General features: G+C 43.2%; 2 protein-coding genes across 8 annotated transcripts in view; one reads left to right on the top strand and one right to left on the bottom strand.

Annotated features, from left to right (window-relative positions):
- The window catches only part of LOC119701405 (basic proline-rich protein-like), a 28395-nt gene extending 18107 nt beyond the window's left edge, over positions 1-10288 (top strand). Inside the window, exon 2 of the mRNA XM_038138044.1 lies at positions 9318-10288. Within this exon, the coding sequence (XP_037993972.1) occupies positions 9318-10288 (971 nt within the window). The remainder of the gene's footprint in view (positions 1-9317) is intronic.
- Positions 1-27063, bottom strand: part of TUB (TUB bipartite transcription factor) — a 211733-nt gene that overhangs the window by 104526 nt on the left and 80144 nt on the right. The window lies entirely within an intron of this gene.

The raw sequence follows: 27063 nt of genomic DNA on the forward strand, positions 1-27063 counted from the left end.
CCAGCACACACCAACAAATGACCTGAAAATCCAGGCACTCATCTGAGGTATTAGAAACACCTTTCAAAGAATGAAACAAGGAGCAGAGACTTGAACACCCGAGCTTGCTTATCCCACTTTCCATCTTATGCAAAGATATCTTCACATTTTTTCCAAAAGAATAATCTGGAAATCACTCTGACTCAAGGTGCACAAGATAGGAGAACTTTTTTCCTTCCAATACTACTCAGAACAACCTACATCTTGCAAATCCTAAGGCAAATAGCACTAAATTAATAAAAACCAGAGGGTGCCCAGGAACAATAACATGAAGGAAAAAGGAAGGAAAGCAAGGACAGAGGAAAGGAAGTCAGGAAGTTAGGAAGGACTTTTAATTTCAATTAAATTTCTCCTGTGATGATTTTTTTTTTTTTGATCTTCAAAATCTGAGAATGATATTCAAGCCCCAAGGAGGTAATTAAGAATTTTGCAAGCTGCATCAATACTGGCAGAATACTACAGAATATCATTATTTGAAATAGCCAACACTTAAAAGGCATCCTCCAGGATGCCTCAAACTTCTAGCAATGTCATGACCTTTTTATTCTGATACGATGGCCCAGTTTCTCTGGGTATTAATACAGTATTTAATTAATATATCTGGCAGATCCAAGAATTATCCTAGTGTTCTGAAAAGCCAGAGCCTAAATTAGGTGGCTCATAGGTGGCTAGTGCTCTTTTAATAGCCAAAAATGAATACTCTTATTTCAGACCAGATGAGGAATTCTACACTAAAAGTTATATGCCCACTGTGAACTGTGCTGTTGCACATTCCCAGGTATAAACAATTCCTAGCTGTGAACAATCTAACACAGGTACTGGAAGCAAAATAAATGGGGCAGTCCCCAGCTCCTCCCAGACTGAACTGCACCATTGCTCAAAGGAGTGAATACTTGTGCATTTCTGATGTGGCCCATTACCAGTGATGTGGAAAAGGGGATTGAGGGTTCCCTCAGTCAGTTCACAGGTGACGCCAAGCTGGGTGGGAGGGTTGATCTGCTGGAGAGCAGAAGGCTCTGGGAGGGATCTGGACAGGCTGGATTGATGGGCCAAGACAGCTGCAGGAGGTTCAACAAGGCCAAGTTCTGGGTCCTGTCCTGGGGTCACAACAACCCCAGGCAGTGCTACAGTCTGGGGGAGGAGTGGCTGGAAAACTGCCCAGTGGAAAAGGACCTGGGGGTGCTCTTTAACAGCAGATGAACACTAGGTAAGAGTGTGCCCAGGTGGCCAATGGCATCCTGGCCTGGATCAGCATAGTGAGTCTGGCAGGACCAGGGCAGGGACTGTCCCCTGTGCTGGGCACTGGTGAGGGCACACCTTGAGTGCTGTTCCCAGTTCTGGGCCCCTCACTGCAAGACAGACCTTGAGGGGCTGGAGAGAGTCCAGAGAAGGGCAACAGAGCTGGGGAGGGGTCTGGAGAGTCCTCCAGGAGGAGCAGCTGAGAGAGCTGGGGGTGTTCAGCCTGTAAGAGGCTCAGGGGGACCTTACCGCTCTCCACAATTACCTGAAAGGAGGATGTAGCCAGGTGGGGGTTGGCACCTTCTCCCAAGTAATTAGCAATACAATGAGAGAAAACAGCCTCAAGTTGTGCCAGGTTAGGTTTAGATGGGATATGAGGAAAAATTTCTTCACTGAAACATTTGTCAAACCTTGGAACAGGCTGTCCAGGGAAGTGGTGGTGTCACCATCCCTGGAGGTATTTAAAAGCTGTGTGGATGTGGCCCTTAGGGACATGGGTTAGTGGTGGACTTAACAATGTTGATGATCTTGGAGATCTTTTCTGACCAAATGATTCTATGATTGCAGAGATGTAACAGTATGCCACACACAGAGGCACATGAGCTCTGCCTTAAGGACAGACAGTAAAACAATGTCAATGTTATTCTAGGGCAAGCACAAAAAGTTTCTCTAAAACCTTACACTTTACTTTTTAAATCTGCAGCAACAGCCAGTGGAGTGATTTAAGATTCAGTAACCTGGAAGAATCAATTATCAAGGTCTGACTCAATGGTGTGTAGAGACACCTTTAAAGTTATTTAACATTGCTCTACAGATGCAGTGTCCCAAAAGAGGCATTATTCACCCGTACAACTGAGCTTAAGTTTCAGCACAGAAAACTTGAAGCAATCCCTAGGTTTGCAAAACACTGTTTAATGGAAATTCACACTCCTGGCTTGAGTATTGGGATTTATATCTGCCAAAAATAGTGGGATGAATTCCAGGGTACAGTATGTGTCTTAGGCTTTTGGTTTCCACTCAACCTCATCTGAGCATTTAGTCTAAGTCATTGTCTGGACAAGTTATCTACTCTTTAATTTCCACAGTACATTCAATAATTTCCTCAACTTTTCAGAAGTGAAAATTGCTACATGATGCAAGGTAATTTGTTTTTGTTGCTGTTACTGCAGCCAAGTGAAAATGCTGCTGTAGTAATATGGGCTAGCAACAACCTGTTCTGAAACAAACCAGACTCATTTTCCTTATGTTTCTTGCTATGGCACAGGAATAACTAATGCAAATACCTAGCCTTTAACTTCATTTTGCTTTCAAACTGATACTGAATTTGAAAGACAGAACTGTTCAGATCCTTTTCCTAACTGTAGATCAAATACCAATGTACTTGTATTTCACTTGCAAATACAATTTCCATCTTAGACATCATTTGCAGCTAATCAAGGAATTTCTTCATCTTGTAATATCTCATCTGCCAGTAGTTAGAACTGTGATTGGAATTGAAATTACCATTAAAAACTTCATGCTGTGGTTTCATTACCTGTGTCAAATGAGTTACAATAATCATGAATATGATATTCACAGGCTTGTGTTAACATGCATCACAACAGGGATCACGAGTTTTCCACTGAAATTTGCAATTCAAGACTTAATTTTCATAAACATCTGAGAATCCAAGCTAGAACTCAACTTCATGAAAGAATGACTGGGGCACTTGCTTTGTCAGAGAACAAGATAAGTGTGTCACTCACAAGCACACTGGCATATTCATGCATTACACACCGCTTGCCCTTATTTGCTCAGCTAAAACATGAGCTCAGAGAAGGGGATGGCACCAATCCAACCTCCTTTTAAGTCAGTAGAAAGGCTCTGGTGCCACCTCTTTGTGACAGCTCCCTGCAAGCAACCACACAACTGCACGGATGGCAGAGGACAGCCTCAGTCTCTACAGCATCCTGCTTTCAGGGGGAAGGATGCTGGTCTTATTGAAGAAAATCAGCACCCAAAGCTGCAAAGTTCTTGTCCTGGCAGAAAAGTTACTCTCCTCTGCTCTCTAGGGCCTACTGCATTTCCCTGAAGGAGGAAGTGTTCTCAACTGGGTCACCATTTCTCTTTAAGGATAAAAAAATAGATAAATATGTAATCCCTCAAGTTATTAGCAATACAAAAGCATGAAACCTACTTCTGTTGTAATCACTGAAAGGGAAAGGAAAGATATCTTTTCATTTCTTATGAACATAAAATAATACAATACAAAACCATCTAAAAAGTAATTTAATTATTGAGCAAACTGAGCTTTTAAAGTGTCATGAAGCTACAGAAGCTACATAAACTACAAAACTTCCATTGCCATCAAGTGTTAGATGAAACAACCTGGAGTAAAATAACCATGTCAGGAAAAAAAAGTTTCATCTTTTATGATGTGTACTCATCCAAAATAAGCATTCCAGTCTTTCCACCTTCTCCACTGTTGCCTTTGTACACTCTATACATCCTTCCCTGAGAGCACATTTCCTTCTCTAAGTCAATATCCCCTAACTTCCCATTTTCTTAAGAACAGATAGTCCAAAGAAGCTAATGATCATATGTCTACAACAAAAATGAAAGCAAAAAAAACCCCATGCCAGCAATCACCCTGAGCTTTCCACCTGCATTTTGTGCTCCTCTCTTGTACCTGCCTTCTAAACTGAAAATTTTCCAGCCTGAAGGCTGCCTTGCTGTATACCTGCATATTATTAGCATTATGTAAATGACAGCAAGGCCCAAAGAGGTGTGACATTCTCAGCTGAGAGTGATCAGAACTAGCTGGTATGATCATCACCGTGACTTTACATCAAAATAAAAGAGGTTGCAAAACTGTGGGAAAACAGTTCTTCCAGGCCTGCCACCCCCTGTGCATGACACAGACCTGTCACCAAGAAGGGCATCTCCTAGTCCCAGTGACTGGCCTTCACACACTACAGGAACAAAATGTTCAGCAGTAAGTGAGATACAAAATAAACACCAATTTTAAAATCCATGCTTAAGGCATTAATCTTTGAATACATCACTGCAAACACTGAAATTAATTCTCAATAATCTACAAAATAAATAATTTCAGCTTTTAAAAAAATCCCAGATGTACTAACTACTTAAGTAACACAATGAGAAGTTGGGATGGATTTCTTTAAAAGCTACAAACAGTAAAATACAAATTAAATAGCAAATGTTTACAGAGAAGGGTATCTTCTGCAGGCACCATACAGCTGGCAAGACAGAATTCTATTTTTGTGAATAATCTCAAAGTAGGAAAGAGAACAGAAAAAGAGGCAAGAAGAGCAAGATGTAGGGAAAAATAGCAAAAAGAAATCTGTTCATCAGTTGAAAGAACAGAAAAGCATGAATTAGAAAATAAGTCATTAATGTGAGAGGAAGAAAAATGAGGAGGAAGTGTGAAAAGAATCCAGCTCTCTAGAATGGCAATTTTTAGTTACTAGATAAAAAGTACCACCTTCCAGAAAAACTGCTGCTTGCATCTCTAAATGGATGCCACTCCAGGGAATGTCCAAACACCCTCAGGCATGAGAATCAAAACTGTCCAACTCAGGGAAGTGCAAGAGGAGAGACATTACATTTCATATCCACTTCCTGGCTGTGATCCAAATCTGGCACAGATGGCTTGTAAATGATTGTCACTGCCAGGAACCTGCAAATGATTGTTGCTACCAGAAACCCACTGGCCTGTGAAAAAATCAGTTTTCATCTCAATCTGGCTGCTGATACCGCAAAGGTAGTGGGGGGTGGCAGAGCTCTGGGACAGCTGGTGCATCACTCACTGTCATAAGGCCTGTGCAAGGGGTGGCAAAGCCACTTCAGCCCCTTTCTTAACTCCACCTCTGGCACACTGCAAAGCACAAGACAACGAGGTTTCACGCCCAGCTCTGCAGCTCATCTCCCTTGAGCCTTGTCCCATTTCCATCTCAGCAAACACCCCCCAACTTGCATGGTTTGGGATACTTATTTTCTTCACCTCTCTTTTCTGCCTGGTTGATTTAGGCTACCAGCTTCAGGGTAGCAATTTCCTCTGACATCTCCCTCACACTGATGCTGGGCAAACCACCTTTGATCTCTGCACCACAGCAGGAACACTCCATGCAGGAGCACAGAGTTCCATTAAGGGAGAGCTCTAACTTAAATGTTTTAAAAGCATGTGACCAGGCTAATTTTATAGACTGAATAGCCTGAGACAAGACAGCCTGTTTCAGAGAAGAGGACAGACACAGTCTTTCCTTAAAAAAGCAGTTCTTGTAAATTATCCATGCCATTCCCCACGGCAGGAGGCTGGGAGCCAGCCTGCCTGCACTGCGATGCTCTCGGTCACAGACTGCACCTTGCAGCAAGGTGAGCCCTCCACCTGCACTGCTGCCTTCACAATGCCAAAACTTCAGGGTTTATAATATCCCACTACCTCACCAACGTGCTCAGAAACAAGTGTGGGATACCCTTGGTGCTCAAGGCCATTCTTTTTCCAGGACTTGTTTACACATCACACTTTCAGAAATCTTCTTATCTGCCCTAATTGCGATGATTCATGAATTTACAACCCAGCTGTGCTCCACAATTTTCTTCCAACTGCAATCCTTCCCTTTGCAAGTAAATAACTTGTGACTGTTTATAGCTGCAATATCTAAGCACAGCCTTAAAACTTCAGAGCAAATTCATGAAAGCTACAAAAATTGAGCATAATAAAACCTGTCACAAACAAAAACAATGTGCATTATAACCACCATCATGTACACATCAAGACATATTATGCCACTGCAAATGCAGGCTGTGTGATCTGCTCTCTTCAGTGCCTTCAGTGCCCTCAGTGCCAAGTGCCAGGCCCCCCAGGGCACAGTTCACAGGGTCCCCTCTGGCCATGGCAGGTTTAGCCACACAAACCAAGGCTCAGCAGCATCACACAGACCCTTTACAGAGAACCCTGGGGACTTGTATTAAATGGATTCCTGTGTGGATTGGGCTTTTCAGCTGGTGGTGTTTAGATATTTCTCATGGAACAGGTTAGCTGGTTGTGTAAATGCTGCTTTTAAAGCTACAGGATCAAGATTTATTGTTAAAGAAGCAGCTGAAAACATAAGAACAAATAATAATAATAGAGACAGAGGCCTTACTGTAACTGAGTTTACTGATACTTTCATCCTACCTAGCAGCAGTTTTATTTGACTGCAGTTTTATAGTATGAGGAATGTCTTCACTTATTCAAGATAGACCAGCATAAAATAGAAATGAGTATGTTATATTTAAGAAATGCTATAAATTAAAAATGAGTTCAAGAAAAAGATATGAAACAAAAACATACTTTTGAACAGAAAACCTGAACTCCTGTGAATTTGTAATGATTCCCAGACACTTCTGCATTGTGTTTTCTACTGGAAACTGCTGAAGAACACCAAAGGAAAACACCACTGTGCTTGAGAACATAATTCTTCAAGAAGCTGCATCTTACTCTTAACTTCTATTGAAAACCACTTTTGGGGCTGGAGGCAGCTACATGGACTGTATTGATTTTTTTTTTTTAATTGCATCTAAACTATTTTGAATCTTTATAATTAAGAGCAGAGACATTGTTAAAAATGGGTACAATTTAAAGAATTCCTAGCTCATTGTACCTGATGTGCACTTTCCAGTAAGTGCTTAATCATACACTTAAACTTCCATCTATGATATGTGTTTCATGAAAATAAACACAATATATTTACTTTTAAAAAAACAGCTTCCCAACTATTTTTCATAATGTTAGTGAACTGAAATATCATCCTATGATTATTAGCATTTCAAAAGCAGAATGCTTAAGAGAGAATGAAAAGAGATAAGGGCAAAACACTGAAATCACAAACTCACAAATAAAATGAACCTTTTATTGACCTCAGTGTGAACTAGCACTGACACTGAAAAAATTGCCAACTAATTTTTGTTAACTCACTCAAAATGTTCTCAGCGTCATAAAAGGGGAAGTGTAAGTTTGTGAGTTGTGGACACACAGGTGGACTGCTTAATGAATTGTGCATGACACACGTGGAACTGACTCCCTCTGGCTCACTTCACTTGAAAGGAAAAATATGACATTTTACTAGCAGAAATACAATCCTTCTCTGCTTGAGTTAATTCAGGTATATAGCTGCACATATGTTCCACTGCTAGAAAGATACATCTTTCCAGACTTCAGCGTGCCCAGCAGCCTATGCTCTGTCCCCAACACGAGCAGCAGTGACACTCATGGCTGTCACATGCCACCCAGACCATAAAGAAGGTGCTGAACCTTCCTCTGAGCTCTGAGAGTCAGCAACCACTGAATTCACCACAGTAAACAAGAATGTGAAGCAAGAGTGCAGATAAGCATGGGGCATTTTGCTCTCAGAGAGATGATCTGTTCCAAGGGGTGCACATCAGGTCTCTCCTCCTCCTTGCATATTTCACTCCCTCAAAATGGTACTTTGACCTAATTTAATCATACAGTGCTTTCATGTGTAAACTCAGTCACATATGCATTCCCAAACCTGGGCATATATGTTTAGGGGATCCTGGAGGATGCTTTACACACACAAGTCCAGTAAGATTTGCAAGAATATAACTCTAACTCAAGAATTACCTCTGATGACTGAAAAATAAGTCAGCTTCTTGAGAGAACTCTGTTAGAAGCCTAAATAAAGACACTTCAGAGCAGAGCTGTGGTTTGGTTGCCTTTTGGTTTTAAGCAGTCTTCAGCAGTTTCTGACCATAAACACATCATTAACATTCAAGAATAACATTTGAAAAGATATGAGTATCATTAAATCTGTATTTCTCTGAGATTTGCTGCTTTGCCTCTCCTTGTGCTGCACTGAGCAGAAATAGAGATGTTTTATTTCCTTCTTTGAGGCCACTGCTATAAAACCCCTCAGCAAAGTTTTGGCATTGGCCTCTGCAGAGCCTTGTGTACAGTGAGAGAACAGAAAAACTCTTCCACTGCTGCTGGGATGAGCCACGAACAGCTGTTCCTCTGGTATTTCTATCCTCATTAGAAGGCTTCAAATTGCATCAGAATGCATCCACTAGTCATTTTTGAAGCCTTATTGCCAATTCCTTACATCTTTTCAAATTGCATGGGCTGAAAGTGCTATTGCTGAGTGGCAATATTCTCAGATTCATTGTAATCATGTTTCTTTCTTTCTTTCTAATTCTTCTACTGATTTGAACTATGATGTGCACATATCAAAATAGCAGATTTCCACTTGTGCAGTTATCTTGGGTTGTTTTTTTTCCTCTGTATTAAAGAGTGTTGCATTTGTGTTAACATTGCATTCGTTGTGGCATACGTCTGCTACAAACACTGTCACTGAGACTGTGGCAAACTACAACTGACCTGCTTAAGCAGCTGCCTTTCTTTTAAAATGCACTCTGCGCATTTTTTTAATTCTGTGATTGTCTACCGACGACAAAAATAAAAGGTTTATCACAGAATCAACTAGATTGGAAAAGACCACTGAAATCATCGAGTCCAACCTATGAGTGAATACTATCCTGTTAACCAGACCATGGCACTGAGTGCCACATCCAGTCGTTCCTTAAACACCTCCAGGGACAGACTCCAGCATCCCGCCCCAGGCAGCTCATTCCAATACCAAATCATCCTTTTAGTGAACAACTTTTTCCTCGTGTCCAACCTAAACCTCCCCTGGCGCACCATAAGACTGTGTCCTCGTTTCCCGTGTTACTGTATCCACCTTGTTTCATTTACAACCAAACAAACGAAAGAAACATGCTTTCTGTCGTTTTCAGAGCACCTTGTTAAATCCCTCGTGATTTCCTTCTGTAAAAATTCAGCTTGAAAAAGACACTTTAACGAAAACTAAAAACAAACAAGCAAACAAACAAACCCATAACGTTAACGTTACTCTGAACAGCAGATTCGGAAAGGGGGTCTATTACTAGAACAGCCCATCCCGCTCGCAGCGAAATATTTGGCTGGGTTTCCTCCCCTCCGTGTCCGGCAAGTCTGACACCAACTATTCCCTCGTTGCCAGCCGCGGATGCTCCCGCTCCACACCGGGCGCTCGGGGTAGAGCGCGGCAGCGGGGCTGGGGGCGCAGGGGGCTCCGCGCACCCGGGGCCGTCTCCGCTGACGCACGGGGCTCCCGGGCCGCCGCCGCGCCGCGGCTCCCGTAGCTTATGGCAACGGCGGAGCCAATGCAGCGGCGGGGCCGGGCGCTGCCATGGCGATCCCGCTCCCCGCCATGGCGGCACCGCCGGCCGCGGCCGGCCCCGCGCATCGCCCGCCGCAGCCGCGCTCCCGGGGCCGCCGCCGGCGGGGGCAGCGCGGCCCCGAGCCCGAGGCGCGCAGCCGCCACCGACGGCGCAACGCTCCGCCCGCCCGCCCGCCGGGGCCGCAGGGCAGGACAGCTCCGCGCTCTGCCCGCTCCCCGCGGGGCTGGGGGCTCGCCCCGAGAGCAGCCCCCGAACTTCGCGGAGCGGCACCGACCCGAAGTTGGAGCGGGACCGGGCGCCCGGCCCGCGATCCGCTCCCCCCCGGGCGGGACCCACCGCCGCCCCGCCGCTCCCGGGGAGGGTCCGGCCGCCCCGGCCCCGCCACCGAGCTGCGGGCTCCGCCGGCGACCCCCCGAGGGGCAGCGGCTCCTGCCCAGGGGCAGCCCCGGTGCCTCCGCCCCCACCCGCCGCCTCCCGCGGGTCTCCCCCTACCTGTAAGGGATCCAGTCCGCCTGGTGCCGCGAACTCATCTCTCCCCGGCGACGCTGCCCGGAGCCGAGGAGGCGGACGCGGCCGCTGCTGCCCGAGTCGGAACCCGCCACGGCGCGGGCAGCATCCTCCGTCCGGGGCGGGGGGCGGGCGGCGCGCCGGTTATCCCGGCAGCGGCCGCAGAAAACATCCCCCCGGGGAGGGGCTCCCAGCGGCGGGCCGGGCTGCATGGGGAGGGGGCGGCCGGGGGCAGCGGGAGGGCGGCTCCCAGCCCTTCCTCCCTGCCCGGAGCGGCGGCTGAGTCGCGCACCGGAGCGGGGAGGGGCGGGGGAAGGGCCAGCGGCGGGCAGGGAAAGGCAGGGCAGCAGCGCCGCGTCCCCGCTGCCGCTACCCGCCCGCCCCCCCGCTGCCGCGCCCGCGCTCATGCATCGCCGGGCGAGGCGGGTCCCGCCGCCCCGAGCCGAGCCGAGCCGAGCCGAGCCGCCCTCCGCGCCGGGCCCGCCCCTGCCCCGTCAGCCCGCGCCGCCGCTGGGCATATGCGGGCGGCGCGGCCGCGGGGAACGGGCACAGGCTGCGCTCGCACGCACGGCACGGCAGCAGCACGGCACGGCACGGCACGGCACAGCCTGCCCTGGCATCGGCAGAGACCGAGCATGAGTCGGGCGCTGGCCGGGCAGCCCTCGGCTGACCCGGGCGTGGAGAGGTGCGAGGAGAGCGCGGCCGGGGGGGGGGGGGGGGGGCGGCGGCAAGCTCCTCTCAGCCCAGCCCACCGCCCAAATGTATGATTGCAGCAACTCAGCCCAAAATGGTCGAGGAACCACGGCCTGGGGAGCTCTTATTAAGAGCTTACCGCGCCCTTAAGGGAGAATCCATGGTTTCGGTTCGCCAACAGCGGGCTGGTGCCTTGCAGCGATGAGAGCTTTTGGATCTGGTGGTAGCAGCCGCCTCTGCTGGCCCTGGCAGCTCTCCTGGGAAAACCATGGTGGGAAGCTGAGGCTGGCTGGGAACAGAGCACAGTCACAGTGCCCTGAGGAACCCACCTTTTGCTACACGGGTGCAGTACAGGCTGCCCATCCTTTCAGCACAACAAGACCAGCTCTGCTTCAGCTCTACAGCCACAGCAGAAGTAAAGCCCTTCTAAACCATGTAAATCCCGTGTCAGATTATAAGCTTATAGAAACAGTTACTGACTTCATGGAAGAAACATGACCTGAGCAAAAAAATTAGTGAAGGATAAGGATTAATGAAAAATACTATCTCTATTTGCTTTGAATAATGCCAGTCCTGGCCCCTAGGATCTCACAAGTTTTTGTTGTAGGTACATTTGTACTGCATATGGGGGAGATATTTAAAGAAAACTTATGAGTTAACTGAAGTCACCTTTTCTCCCAAAACAGGCATTGGGAATAAACAACCAAAGAGTTTAAATATGGCACTCACTGGTACCTTGAAAAGGCTTACATAGTGAGGGGCACCTCAGTGACAAAGATGTGAAGCTCTGACCTGCTAAGCCATACCTAAATTGCCACACTGGTCCTCTGCCTGATGTGTGAACTCATGTGGAAGAAGGTTACAGTACAGGTTATCCTATCACAAGGACTGTAGAATTAAACAGAAAGATGAATGATTAAGGCTCTGGAAAGATGCTCATCTGAGCAGAGAGTAAAAAAAAGGAAAGCTTCATCTAAGAAAACAGAGATGCAGAGTTTAGAGGTACATGCCTAGAAATGGTAGAACAGAAGAAGAACCCTCATTTTTGGGTTCATAGCATAAAAAGCAAAGAGACTATTATAACTTAGCAAAATAGAAACAGACTGAAGGAGATACTTTTTCCCTCAACTTAACTCTAGGGGTGGATTCACTACCAAAGATCATGGCCAGGGCCAGGAAGCCAGCACAGTCCACAGAAGATGGCATGCTTAGCAGGCAACACAAACGTTACCATGTTCCTCGCTCCTCATGAGCTGTCAGAGGCTATTTTAATCCAGAAACCAGAATTTAAACCTTTCCAGAAGTCCAAACAAGATCTGCTTTTAAGGAATTCTCTCCTATCCATACAAATAAAGCGTTGTGCTGCTTTCTTGACCATGTCCGGCATTGGATTGACAGACCTCGCTCCCTCTATTCCAGTCAGGCACAACCTGGAGCTGTGAAACAACGAGCTTCACCACCACCTGCAGTGCTATTAGCATGAGGAGGCAGCTGAGGAGATTCCCATCTCCGGGTGCTAGCAGCCTGCTTTTTAAGCACTGAGGCTTTGTCGGAAGAGATGAAAGACAAAAGAGCTTCCAGTGTTCAGAGACAAAGTTCTAAGACTGATGATTAGAATATCTATTTTCTAAAAGTGTAAAGGTTGGTAGATGAGCAAATGCATGCACATCAAAAAGATGCCTCTGAACTTTGGAGTGACACAAAATATGAAAGTGCCCCTACTGCCCATTTAAACAGCCCAAGATCATATTCAGATTTCACATATACAAAGCATACAGGATTACAAGTGTTCAAAATGGGAGACTGCCAGGGTGCCTGAAAGATGGGTATGCACTGAGCATAATGTCCATCCAGGAAAGCTGACAGAGGAGAAGAAAGACAAGGAATATTTTATGGGAAGAAGGGGAAAACAGTTTCCTGGCGTTTTATCTGCTTTTGAATGGCTTACTTATGCCCCAGCCCTTTTCCTCATCCTCTCCCACTCTGATTGTCCTTCATCCCTTTACCATCTCTGATAAATAGTTTTATAGGTTTCACTGTCCAGCTTTGGTTCTTTCTCACCAGCAATGCTCTGCCTCCATTTCTGAAGCAGCTGAGTGGAGTGAAAGGTGAATACCAGTCCTCTGCAGCTGGGAGCGTCAAGAGGGAGGATTACTGCAACATCTCTAACTCTCAGCAGGGTCACGACTCACCAGCTTTCTCTGGATGTCCCCTCTGCTTTGTCTGTGTGGCACGCAGAACTATCTCTGGATGACAGGGCAGAGAAATCCTTGTCAGGAGGAGGACCGAGGTGTTCATTTTACTGTGTAACAAGCCTCGAGATTGCCCTTGACTTGCAGATCCATTCATCTCTAGTAATTCCCAGCAGCTCAGTGAAGACCTGGCCTCACACACAGAGGTCTTTACCAAGCACTAAAACAACAAAAACCGGGAAAAAGCACCAGCATGTAACAAATAACCCTCACATACCATGATGATTTCTAGGTGCTCTCTGTGAATAGAGCTGTACTTCTCAAAAGCCATGTTTAATTGGTTTCAGATGCCAGCCTGATGGGCAAGGCAGTCTGTTAGAAAAACAGTGCTTTAAAGGTTCAAGGACTGATACATGAAACAGCAGCAAGGCAGATGCAAACCTGTCTCCTCCACTGCCAAACATGTCTCACTAAGCAACATCTTCCTCTATATACAGTCTGCCATCTTTCCAATTATCCCTGTTTTGTCCTCTGTGTAAAATAAGTGTCCCACTAATACATTTTTATATCGAGGTGATGAATAATACAACACAACTGTATCTAGCAGTTGAAAACACCTGCATTTGCAACAGAAAGCCTTCTGGCAATCTGGGTAGAGAGCAAGACATCAAAGCAGAAACACTGTTGAAAGGAAGCCTGGAGAACCTAAGAAAGCAGTAAAATAAGAAACTGATGTAAGCTCTTTCCTAAATGCACAGATTAATTTCTTTTAATTCTAATTTTCCCATAATGGGGAAATGAATTCATTGTTTAGCCCATAAAAAAAAAAAAAGGTAGTAAATGCATATGCTGATTTGAAAAAAGAGCACAGAATATCTTTTATAGAGCAGGTTTTATCTATCTATAGTCCTTTGTATTTCTTTCTAGGCCCACTGTTACATCTGCACTGCTGAGCACGGCAGTGCTCAGAGCTTGTGTGCTACAGAGAGAAAGGTCTGCATGTCCTGTGCCTTAGGTTTGCTACACTTCAGAGCAGCTACAATAGGCTCAGGTTGTGTATTGAATTAAATTCCTGCCTTGTTTGCCTTTTTTAGCTGACCTGGACAAAGGCTGATTTTAGGAAAGAGAAAGTGTAGTAATGAACTCAGTGACCTGTCCTCGGCTTATGCTGGGGTGTAGCACATTCTAACTCACAGTTCCCAAACCTTTCAAAAGACACTTAAGAGACTAAAACAATCTTTACTTTTGAGGTCTCTTAAAAGGGCATGAGCTGCCTGTTTGCTGCCTCTGGGTCACCTCAAGCACAGTGAAGAAACACTTCTATCTAGCCTTTTAAATCTTACAGTAGGACAAACAGAACAGATTTGGCATAAATGTGTAAAGATTCTGAGCTTTCATTTATTGGCTTGAGATTTTCTAATTTTAAGCTCCAACTGACAAGGAATAATGAAAGACGTGTTTGTGCTGGCATGGCTACAGAAGTGGTTGTGTTTAGATTTTTCCATTCCAATGTATCTAGAATCAAGAGATCATATTTGAAGTTAAACGACGCCCGATAAAATTTGTCTGTACTCCTTACAAACTGGGAGTTCCTAAAAATGTTCATGGATTTTTCTGTATAAAGCTCAGATAATTTGTGAGTATATTTACGGGAAATAAAATTCCTGTAAAGAGATAGCACTTGGCTGACTGGATACCATCTGTCATATTCACCCAGTTACACTTCTCTTAATCTCTATAAAGTCTCTGTAGTTCCATAAAGCCCAACTGCTCTCAATAATGTTACTGTTAAGTCCTTAGGAACGAGCTTTCCCGCAGCACTGATGAAATGCTACTGCAAAAGCCCATTAACAGGGTTAGGGACCGGCGGGCTGAAGTCATGCTCCAGGGGGAATGGCACACATTTAGTTCTTCAAACAAGTGAAATTCAACCGACTCCTAAGCAGTGAAGTCACCAGAAATGCCAACACCTGCAAATCCCCACACCTGCAAGTCCTCACATAAACGAGGTCTGCTGCCCCACAAACTGAGCACACCAGAAGCCACTTGGGAGAACATTATTGTATCAGGCACATAGGCTAATCAAAGACTTATAAATGAGACAAAGCACTCTGAAAGGGCTCTCCTCACGCTAGCAAACATCAAGGCTTTCTGACCCTAAAGCAGCTGCTCAGTCATCTGATTTAGAGTAAAACCTGCAGTCCTCTCTTTACAGTAAAATGAGTGACTGCTTTGCTGGGCTACCTAAGCCAGCAGAAGTCTGGATATTGAGGAGCAACCCAAGGACATTGAATATTATTTTGCCCTTCTACTACAAAAATCAGCAACAACAGTGCTTGGATTTCTCCCATGCCATGTTCAGAAGGCAGAGAGGGCAACCACCTACCCTTACAGGGTCAGTCACTACTGGACTGACCAGGAAAGTACAGACACCAGGAACTCCTGCAGAAATGGAAATTGCATTTCTTCAGGCGAAGCTTCTGAGGAATAAAGTATTTCACTGTGACTCTCACATAATAAATAAAAGCATGCCAGTCCAGGAGTACAGCATCACCTCTTCTGCCTGTGCAGAAGACCCTTAAAAAGACTGAAAATAATAAATGAAAAGAATAAGGAAAAAAGGCAGAAACATGAAACAGATATTTGTAAATAAGTATCAGCACCAAGCCAGCCACACAACAGAAGATGCAGAGGATCATACACTGTGCTGATGATCCAAATGGCACTGAAAGTAATGCCTGCAGGGCAGATGGTTGATAGCAGACTGCATTTGCAGTTGCACAAATAATTACAGAACGAAACACTTTATTTTCTTCTCAAATCCTGGATGGCAAACTAGTTTAAAAATCAGCAAATTAATGAGACCTTCCTGAAAGGTTGTTGGTACTATTTGCTCCAGTAAGGTTTATCTAAATGTCCTTTGTACATTAAGATTTATGACACTCATTATGTCTGGCAACAGTTCTGCAGATTAACTGAGAAAAAATGTAACAACGGGAACACGTTCATATTTTTTCCCTTAATTCCATGTAGATAATTGTTAAGATTAACTCCAGCCAAATCCTCAGCATGGCCACTCAATTGCCAGAGATCAGGTTGGGAAAGCTAAAGCCCTGATAGAATTAAATCTGGCCAGAGATGTCAAGGACAGCAACACAAGCTTCTGTAAGTACACTGCTGAGTAAAGGAAGACGAGGGAAAATATGTGCCCTTTCCAGAAGGAAACAGGAGACCTGGTTACCTGGGACATGGAGAGGGCTGAGGTACTCAGTGACTTCTTTGACTCAGACTTCACTAGCAATTGCTCCAGCCACACAGCCTGAGTGCAGAAGGGAAAAGCAGGAACTAGGAGAATGCAGAACTGCTCTCCATAGGAGAAAGCCAGGTTTGAGACCATCTCAGGCACCTGGAGGTGCAGGAGTCCATGGCACCTAATGAGATGCATCCGCAGGTCCTGAGGGAACTGGCAGGTGTAGCTAAGCCACTACCCATCATACTAGAGAACATGTGGCAGTCCAGGGAAGTTCCTATTGAACTCAGGCACATGGAAAGTGAGGAGATGATTGGTGACCGCAAACATGGCAACAGTAAGGGCAGATCATGCCTGAAATATCTGGTGGCCTGCTATGACAGGGCTACAGCACTGGTGGATGAGGGAAGAGACACAGATGTCATATACCTGAACTTTTGCAAAGCACTTGACACAGTCTTGCACAACATCCTTGTCTCTAAACTGCAGTGGCATGGATTTAACAGATGGAGCCCTCATGGATGAGGAACTGGCTTGATGGTCACACTCAAAGAGTCATGGTCAATGGTTTGGTGTCCAAGTGGAGACCAGTCCAGAGTGGCATTCCCAGGGGTCGGTACTGGGACCAGAGCAGCTGTCGCTAACATGGACAGTGGGATCAAGGACACCCTCAGTAAATTTGCCAACAACACCAAGCTGTGTGGTGTGGTGACACATTGGAGGGAAGGGATGCCATCCCGAGGGACCCTGACAGGCTGGAGAGGTTGGGATGTGTGAACCTCATGAAGTTAAACAAGGCCAATGCAAGGTCCTGCAGCTGGGACAGGGCACAAACACATGCTGGGAGGAGAAGGGATTGAGCAGCCCTGAGGAGAAGGACTTGGGGGCGATGGTTGATGGGAAGCTCAACAGGACCCAGCCATGTGAGCTCTCATCCCAGAAATCCAAACGTGTCCTGGGCTGCATCAAAAGCAGTCTGGACAGCAGGGTGAGGGAAGGGATTCTCCCACTCTATTCAGCACTCCTGAGACCCCACCTGTGTCCAGGTCTGGGGCTCACAACATAAGAAGCATATGAACCTGTGAGAGCAAGTCCAGATGAAGGCCAAAAAGAGGATCAGAGAAATTAAGCACCCTCCTATAAGGAAAGGCTGAGAGCAAATGTTCAGCCTGGAGTTGTTCAGCCTGGAGAAGAGAAGGTTCAGGGGAGACCTTTTTTGTGGCATTCCAGTGCCTGAAGGGAGCTGCAAGAACAATGGAGTGGGATTTTTTTACAAGGGCATGTAGTATAGGACAAGGGGAATGGCTTCAAACTGAGAGAGAGTCAGTTTAGATTGGATATTAGGAAAAACATTTTTACTGTTTGGGTGGTAGGGCACTGGCACAGGTTGCCCAGAGAAGCTGTACATGCCCCCATCCCTGGCAATGCTCAAGGCCAGGCTGGATGGAGCTTTGAGCAACCTGCTCTAGTGGAAAGTGTCCCTACCCATGACAGAGGAATAGGAACGAGATGATCTTTAAGGTCCCTTCTAACCCAAACCATTTTATAATTCCATAACAGCATTTTGGTCTGTTTTAATTAGAACAGTTCATCAAAATAGATCTCCAATTGTTACAACCTTAGGGGTATATGAAACCAACAGCAATTATAGAAATCAAATCTTCTAAATGTTCTACCTAGACTTAAGTTTTTGAAAAACCTATCAGAGTCAGGTAAAATATATTGTTAGATGCATGTATTGCAAGATATATAAAAACAAAAACTGACCATTCTTGAGCAAATAACCCAAGAGACTCTCAGAGCTGAAGGGAAAAACAGGAGCTCTGCAGATACTTCAGATATGCTTTGAAGTAATGAGATCCAGCTTTGAGTAAAATCAGAACAAAACTGTAGTCACAGAAAAAAGAAACTACAGTTTAGGAGCTGAAATGCCTAGGCTGAGAGTTTTCAGTGAGGATGATAAGCAGCCAGGAAAAGATCTAGTGAGATGAAAAGCAAAACTATTCCCTACAGCACATTGCATGTTTTAAATAACTGAACTACAGGGCTGCCACTACTGCCCTGGAAAGATCAGTTGAACTAATATTTGTACAGATTCATTCTCTGCAATTACACAGAACTGAACAAGATAGCATATGGCAGCAAGATGCAGGTAATGAAAAAATCACCTACTGGAAGAGCTGGGTTATTTCTCACCCTCCCTCAACACACACAAACTCTGAACAAAACGTAGGAGAAGTAATCTATGTCCCAAAAGAGACAGGTGAATTTAATAAACATGAATGATGGAGCAGTAAAACACAATAGCCTTTGGCTGATCTATGCTAAAATTGTATTTAAAGTAGTTTGACGAGAAGTACCTGAACAGGAGCAAATTGTGAAGGAAAAAAACCCCACTGTGACCTGGAGATACACTACCTGCAATGCAGATGGATCCAGATGACAAATGACATGACTTTCAGGAAGTGCCTTTATCGAAAACACATCGCTGCCAGCATTGGAAAGATCCAGCCCGAGCAGCCAGGTTTCTTTCTCAGTACCAAACCCAGCCAATCTCAGCTGTTAAAACAGTAAAATATATGCACAAACAAACCAAACCCCTTAATGTACAAAGCACCCAACCACAACAAACAGTAAATTAAATGAGCAGAAACTAGGGAAAAGAATTGTCTGGGTAAGGAGACTGCACTTACATATACATACACTGCAGAACAAGAGTTCTCTGCCTGGACCACAATGATTCTCCCATTCCATTACTGCTGACCAAGTACAAGGTGTCACCCAGAACACACCTCTGCTTTTTTGATGTGGAAAACACTGTGAGCCACTGCGATGAAGAAAAAACCTGCACAAGACGACTGCTGGCACCCTTCCCTCCCTGTCCTATACCTGTTCTATGAAACATGGCTTTGTCCAGTTGGCAGCTACTGAGCCTATTGTACATCAAACAGTCCAACCTTCCCACACACCTGTAAAATGAGAGTAACAAACAAGTCTTAACTCCTCTTGGAAACACCTTTGTGAAGCAAGAATGGAGCCTCACAGGTACAGTAATTAACCTAGAAACAATGCTGGCCTTTAAAATAATAGCCTAATGGTGAAGTATTTAACAAACAAAACACTGATGCCAGTGATAGGGTCACTGCTGCAGGTGTTCAGTGAGGCTTCTCCCTGCAGCAGGCGTGCAAACACAGGCATGAATATGTAGATCAAACATGCTGCTGCTGAAATGGATTATATTTGAGGTAATTCACTAATGCAGCAAAGTATTAACGGATCCCACTGCCTGTGCAAGTATTTAGGGAAAAGATGGGGTTGTATTCACTGGGTTTTTAAAGCAATAGTAAAATTAAGCTATCCATTTATTGAAAACATGAAGGTGAAAGAGATTACCTAGTTTGCCTTTGCTGCTCTAACAATCAAAACTGAACAAAAATACAGTAGGAATTGTAACTCTGATAGATGCTAGTGAATTGAAACAGCCAAGCTCCCTTTTCCTTTTTACAGGTGGTTTTACAGTTTCCATGGAATACAGTTTCTAAGGGAAGACATGTCATTTCATGATAAATACTAACCGTGAAACAAAATATTTTGTCACTTTTCCCCCCCACACATACTATCTTTATAATCCAACCTAGTACTCTTTTGCTGGAACGCAGGAAAGCAGATTTTTCATTTTGGTTTGAGTTCTTTCTCTGTATTACCATCTCCACTAGTAGCAAATATTGACAGGTCTGGACAGTATTTTCAGGAGAAAATGAGTTTGCCAGATCCTGGTGCTTAAGTACATGGATATGGATTTCAAGACTAGCAAGATGTTGATGGCTATCAAAAGTAGCAAACACCATTTGGCCTCTATTTTGTTCCCTACAAGGAAAACTAAGTCATTACTTCTAACACCACTCTATGCAGATGAGGTATTCATACAGCCTGATCTTCATTCCTGGGCCCTGAATCCCCAAAGCCATGAATTCAATCTCATGAGAATGTTGCCACTAACTTCACATTGCATAAAAAGATGCATATGTACAAATCCCACCAGGCTGGGGTTTTTAATTACAAACTCCTGAAGACAGAGGATTGTTTTCACAGTGTGCATACAAAATGCCTGCACAGAAAGAGACTCTTTCTCAGATTTTATTAGTCTTAGAAAACCATAGTAATAATTCGGCTGGGATGGTGATTTTCCTCCCCTTTAGTGAGACATAAGTATTCAAACCTGGTGATGTCGATGGCATTCAAAGATAATTTCAAAACAAGTTACATATTAATCTTCCAGTTTATCAGCTCCCCGTGTGAAGATGATCCTGTGAGTAAACAACCTGAAGAGCATTGTTCTCCATTTAAAAACTAAGCTAATCCCTTTCCTTTGCTTCTGTGTGCAGCCAAGTGTGGTAAATGAAATCTACTCTCAAGACCTAAGAAGCAGCAGAAAAACTTTACAACACAGTCAGAGAGTTTGCTGCAGCTGTAAACACACCTTTTTTGTGTACAATGAAAGCCAATTTTCTAGCTCTGTTTTCCAATGTGTCCTTTAAAGGCCCCTTCCAACATTATTGAACACATTTCAGCTTTTCTTTCCTTTTGTTACAATAATTGTTTTTCTCCACATCTGTGTGTAACTCCCAGCCAAGGGAGTTTGCTTTCTCTAGTAAAAAGAACTGCAGAGAGAAAATAAACAGGAGGGGAAAAACATAACATGAGCTAATACTACACAGAATCACATGTCATAGGTTGTAATAGGAAAAGGAACTTTTTACTTTTTGGCACATTTGGGGACTTGTCCCATTCAGCCCATATTTACATACTCTGGCTATATTTTATTTAACCCCAAATATGCTGGCATGCTTTTTCTGTTTCAAATTGAAGAAAATATAGACCTTTTAATAGCAAAATGCACTCACTACATTTACAAGTACTTGAAAGTATCACATCAAGTTACAGTCTTAGTATTCTTATGCAACACACCTCTTTCTGTGGCACTAAGATATGACCATTGCACAAAATTCAATCATCTTTGTTTTTCATAAACATTAACCATGCTCACCAACTTGAATTTATACACTTAGTTTAGCACATCAGCTTTAAGTATTTAAAATAAATTAGTCAAATTTAAAACAGGCCGGGTATATGTTATTGCAGTATTTTTAGATCCATTTTCACTATGAATCATCAGAATCCCAACTACACTTCTTCTTGACTACTCTGTGACCATTTTTGTTACATCTGACAATCGTCTTCATCTGGTTCTCCTTGACTGTCTCCAATGAAATTATCACTTAGTCTAATAATTACTCTGGATTATTCTCTCAACACTTTGCAGCACATTGTGTGGCGCTACAAAAAGCTAAGTGAAATGCCTTGCTACAGTGATGTATAAATGGAAAAATATTTTAAAAGCATTTTATTATTAAGAAGTGTGATAACTTGAGAAAAGTGATACATTATCTACTCTATCCAGCTTGATGGTCTCCACAGAAACCAGATGAGACATTATTTCCTCATATTTAAGCACATATGCATAGATATATGTGTGTGTGTGTGTGTATATATATATATATATATATATATATATATATATATATATAAGAAAAACTGGAAAACTACTACTTTTTTTTTAATACAGTCTGGAAAATTATCATCATTAACTGGTATGCCTGAAATGCTGGATTCTGTCAGGGTTGGGCAGTTAATTGATACAGCAATTCCTTTCAGGACACACAGTTTTCCTCTATCAGATGTACACAACATGCAAAAAAGCTTTGGGTCTCCAGCTGAAAATGTCCTCTGCAGTAGGCAGCTTATAGCTGACACAGTTACCAAATTACTGAAAAATTAAGAGCTAATGATCAGGACCCAACTAATTCATATTTCTAACTGCAACTTGCTTTTCCAAATTATTGTTCTGGGCTTTAAAAGGCTGTCACATGAACAGTCTGTGTGGTACTGCTTGAGAGCAAACTCAGCCCCCAAGGCAAAACATTTCAGACTCTAGAAAATCATTTTCACTTCATTTGAATCAGACTGAAAATAGGGTCTGATATATGCACACCACCTAATTTTTAGGGTTCTGATCCTGAACTGACTAACATAACTTATTCATGCTGGACATAAATATTGCCATCTAGACCTGCTCAAATGGCTACATACTTGCACAATAAAAGCTTATAGCACACAGAATGTTAAACACCAGAGTAAATGGCTGATAAAACAATCATTCATTTTTATCTTTGCTTTCTAAACTGCTTGTCAAATATTCACCAGTGCCATCAAACAGTAACCAAGGAGGAATAAAAAAAAACAAAAAAAGACACTAAGATGCTTTTTATTGTTGTTTTGAAAACTCCTAAGATTTGCACAAATATATTACATGCAAGAAGAGTAACCTTGTCTTTGAAATAAAGCACGCATAAGATAATTAGATTTTAAAAGCTGTGTCAATTCTAAAGATTTGTTTTTCTTAAACTGGCAAGCAGTTGTCATTCACGACAGTAACAAAATATCCAAAAGAACTAGATCAAAAAGATTTCAGCATTTATCCAATCTACTATTTTTAAACTGTTTTTACTTAAGTATCCATTTCTTCCTTCACCATGTGCCAGTGGCTAAGCAAAAGGGGTATCCTGTTCTATAAACTGCTGGACAGCTCTCACACAAAGCCACAGGTATCCTTTGCTGTTCATGTACTGCTACAGATTTTCTCAGTATAATATGACCTCTCAAAATAGATAAAGGACACAATACCAGCATCATATCCAAGGAATTAAGCTGTGTAATTCTCATTAAGGTTGTGCCACTAATCCCGGCACATTCTCTACTGAAAATTTTTAGCATAAATTATATATTTCTAGATACTGATAGAAATTACAGCACCCTAGAATCAGATCATAATTACATAGGATTGCAAATTGTACATTTGTCAGTTCCTAGAAACAAAATGGATAGCCAAATCTGCAATTCCAATGGCTGCTTTCATGCTAGATACAGATACTGCAGTTCACTTACTAATTAACACAAAATCTGTTTTCCTTGTCTTTTTCTTCTTCTTTCTCTAAGATTCAGGCATGTTATCAACCCACACAAAGACAGGGATAAGAAATAACATAGGAAAAACCTATTGACTGTCCACACTGCATAGAACAGACAAATTCTCCTCTTTAAAACATAATTCAGATATTTGAGCATATTTGGGTATAACTGGGTTTGGGTACTTTTGGGGATGATTTTGTGTTATATTCCCTTTTGTTTTTTAAAGGAAGATGAACTATAGTATCACTTTGAACTTCAATTTGTGGATTCAAGGTATGGAACTTACACAAATCTCCAATATGCAATTATATTGTGACAAGCACTGCTTCCTATGTGGTTACAACTTAATAAAAAAGCTTCAATATAGAAAGAATAACTGGAATGTAGAATTTAGCAAATGTCACTCTTCATGTATTCAGAAAAAGTACAAATTGTTTCCCATCCCAAATGTTTTGATCATAAAATAAAAAACAAATCTGTTTAAATGCACTTCAATTTCTGATTTCTAAACCAGCACAGCTTTAGAAAGCTACCACTGATGCAGCCATGCCCTTGTAGCAGATTTGTTTAAGCGTGACAGAAACAGGTCCTGAGGTAATTCAAGATATTACAGGTCTTGGATTTTGTGCTTTCCATTTTTCAACAAAGAAAACAAGCCTAATCTAATTTGCTCCCGTGTGCCATTTAAAAACGTAACTAAGCAGATCACAGCTGAAGTAGATCAGATTAACTGCTAAAGAAAGGTTGTGTTGACAAACTGCACTGAAAAGTTTACCAACACCTTTTGTGGATATGAAAGGCACAGCAAAAACATACAAACCTACTTGCCAGGAGGCTGTCTTGTGTTTTACTTGCAAAGCAAAGGCTGGCAGAATAAATGTAACACATTTTTATTGAACAAAGAGCTGTTCAGGTGCTGCGACATCCGTAGCAAACCATTACAGGAAAGGGCTTCCACCACCCTTTTCATATCTTTTTAATGCCTGGGTGAAGTTGCCATTTTAATTTTTCCACTTCACCTGGTAGAACGCCTGTCAGCAACAACTACAGCAAAAGGAATCTCCACTGGGGACTGATGTGCCATGCACAGCCTTGTCTCTGACACACCTGTAAGCCTGGTACTTCCCTCCTATGAAATATTTTCAGTTAAAATGGGTAAAATGTGAGCAGAAAGATGTGATTATCAGCTTGGTTGCTGACTTCCTAGAACAGGAAGCAGATCATACCATACAACTAAAAATAAATTCAAAATATTTGGGTCTTTGTCAGAGAAGGATTAAAGTTATCTATCTCCCATGAAACATGTATGTTAACGTCACATTTTGTAGAAGGCAGGGAACCTCTGGAAGTTTCAGGAAGAATTCTCATTTTTGTGGGACCTGTATAATAAAATTAGACCAGAGTACTCAAACTTCAAATTCTTTCACTGACAATTCGTATAATGAGGGGGTTCTGCCTGGTTTTGTAATGAAGAAAGATTTATGCATTCATAATGCCTATAATAATTTCTTCAGTTGATTAATTTCAACTAAAATTAAAGAGGGTTAATATTTCTAAATGCAACAGATTTCATAATGAAGGTGGTGGCTGGACAGAGGCAAAGGCTTTAAACAGTCTCTCTGTAAGAGAATGTTTTGGGGTTCAGCTCCATAATATGACTAGAGCAATGAGAATCCCCAAAGGGAACATTATGGACAGCTATAGGAATTCTGCTATCTAAAATGCAGAGATCCTAGTCTTCATATGGATCCTAGGACCCTTTATTACAGATATTTTCAAGAAGATTCCTTCCAACACATTGTGAAGAAAATTGACTGGGCTCATTTTTTTAATGCATAGTTCTCACTGTCCCACTTTGGATTTGACAAAGAGCAATATAAGTGAAATAAAAAAAAATATTATTTGAGGGAAAGAAGAGTGGACAATAAAGCAAATATAATTCCTTATATAACTCCTTCCCCAATCTTGCTGCTGAGTTTTCATCCTGGAAAAGCCACATTTCTGTATATGCAGGGTCCCCATCAGTAACACAGGGGTAATACATCTCTATCTTTGCAACCTCTCCCGGAGTTCCACACCAAGCAGCACATGAGGCAGTGAGACACAAGCCTGGCAGTGCACTCCAGCACAATGCCAAGGTGCATCCAGCACACCAAGGGACCTGTCCCACTGAGCTCTTGAGCCACAGCCACGCTGTAAATCACCAGCAGCATGCCAGGCACAGGAGACGACCGAAGGTGTAATCAGCGAGCACGTGTCCTCTCAGCTAGAGGAAGCTCTGTCACACAAAGCTGGAGACCTCTTCTAACCACATCAGATGTAATTAAACCACTTCAGGCACTGTGGGAAGCTATTTCCAAATGCATTTAAGTAAGGCAGAAAGAATGATTTTAGCTATTGGACCATTAAAAAGGAGTGAGGCTGAGATTCCCCTTTGGGTCTAATCAAAACATACACCAGCAGATGTTCTCTTCTCCTCTCTGATAAATACATATGAGTGTGTATCTTCTGGTTTCTTTATGAAACACTAATTGCCCACTGCACAGAAGGTCTAATTGATGCAGCATGTGATCAGTGTTATTTGCACATTTTTCATAGCTCTAATACTCCAGTGCACAACCCATGAGTTTGTGTTTATTGCAGGATACAAGGTGAGCCATTTCAGCCTGAAGGAGCATCCACAGAATGTCACTCAGCTTCATTCGGTCAGACTCAGAGGACTCCATTTTCTTGCTCACTCGGGACCTACCAAAACTGGAACAGGGTGAGGAGGTTCAGCAGAATTATGGAAAGAAAGCTGGCTGGCACAAGCTAGCTAGAAATTTAGAGGAACAGCTTCCTGTATGAGAGCCTCCAAATGTGTTTACCACTGCGGGATGGTGTTGCACACTACCAGTGCACACGCTCTTATCTTCACTAGTGTCAAACTGGCGAGTGCACAGGGTGTCTGTGTGGACTGCCAGCCCACAGCAGTGACTGCTCACCCACCCTTCTGAAGCTCTGTGTGCTGGCAAACCAGGCTGCTCTCCAGGGAACATTTCTGCTCCCCCCTCTCCCACCTGGTGACAGAAGGACCTCCTCCTGAGTTTGGAATCTACTTTAGAAAGACTGCTGCTGACAGTTCTTGGATGGTGGCAGAGACCTGGAATCCTGCTCAAATATTTATCTGCTTTATGATTATTAAAAGATTTAATTTAAGAAGAGCTGGAAGATTATAAGAAATACTGCCACTGACTGACAAGTTTAGCAGAAGCCACACTATGTCCAGGCACTCTCCCAGCAGCACATCAACTGTTCTCCCAAAACCAACATCAGCCAGGTACAGAGGACACACACAAAAAAGGAAAGAACACAGAAATGAGGAAAACAAGCTTCCTTAAGTACTGAGTATCATTAGGAAAGAGAGGCAGGCATTTAATGATGTAAAAAGAAAACAAATGCCTTCACTTCCCAAAGTAAATAACTCAGGGATTTATTAATAATCATTGTTAGTTATAGACCTATTCTAATGGCACGAAAACAAAAATTAAAAACAGTATCATAGCCATGTCATGAAAAATTAGCAACAAGACAGATGTAATCAAGTGCAAAGTGAAAAGAAAACCATACAGAACAAATCCTTCTGTTCACTCTTTATTGCAATATGCGCTCATGTTTGGCATTGTTCATCCAAGACCACAGCAAATGCAATATTGCAGAGCTGGCTATAAACTAAAACCCTTTGGGCTGAATTTTCACCCCAACACACAGAAACTTACTTTGAGGATGCTTCACAATGTCAAGTGGGCATATTTACAGTCCATCACACAATGCAGGGAAAATCTCTGTGCCTCTAATGTATCTTATTTTTTTTTTCAGAATAAGCTTTTTCAGAAGAAAATGAGTTGTTTTTGC

This window comes from Motacilla alba, chromosome 5 (assembly GCF_015832195.1).
Source record: "Motacilla alba alba isolate MOTALB_02 chromosome 5, Motacilla_alba_V1.0_pri, whole genome shotgun sequence".
Lineage (NCBI taxonomy): Eukaryota > Metazoa > Chordata > Aves > Passeriformes > Motacillidae > Motacilla > Motacilla alba.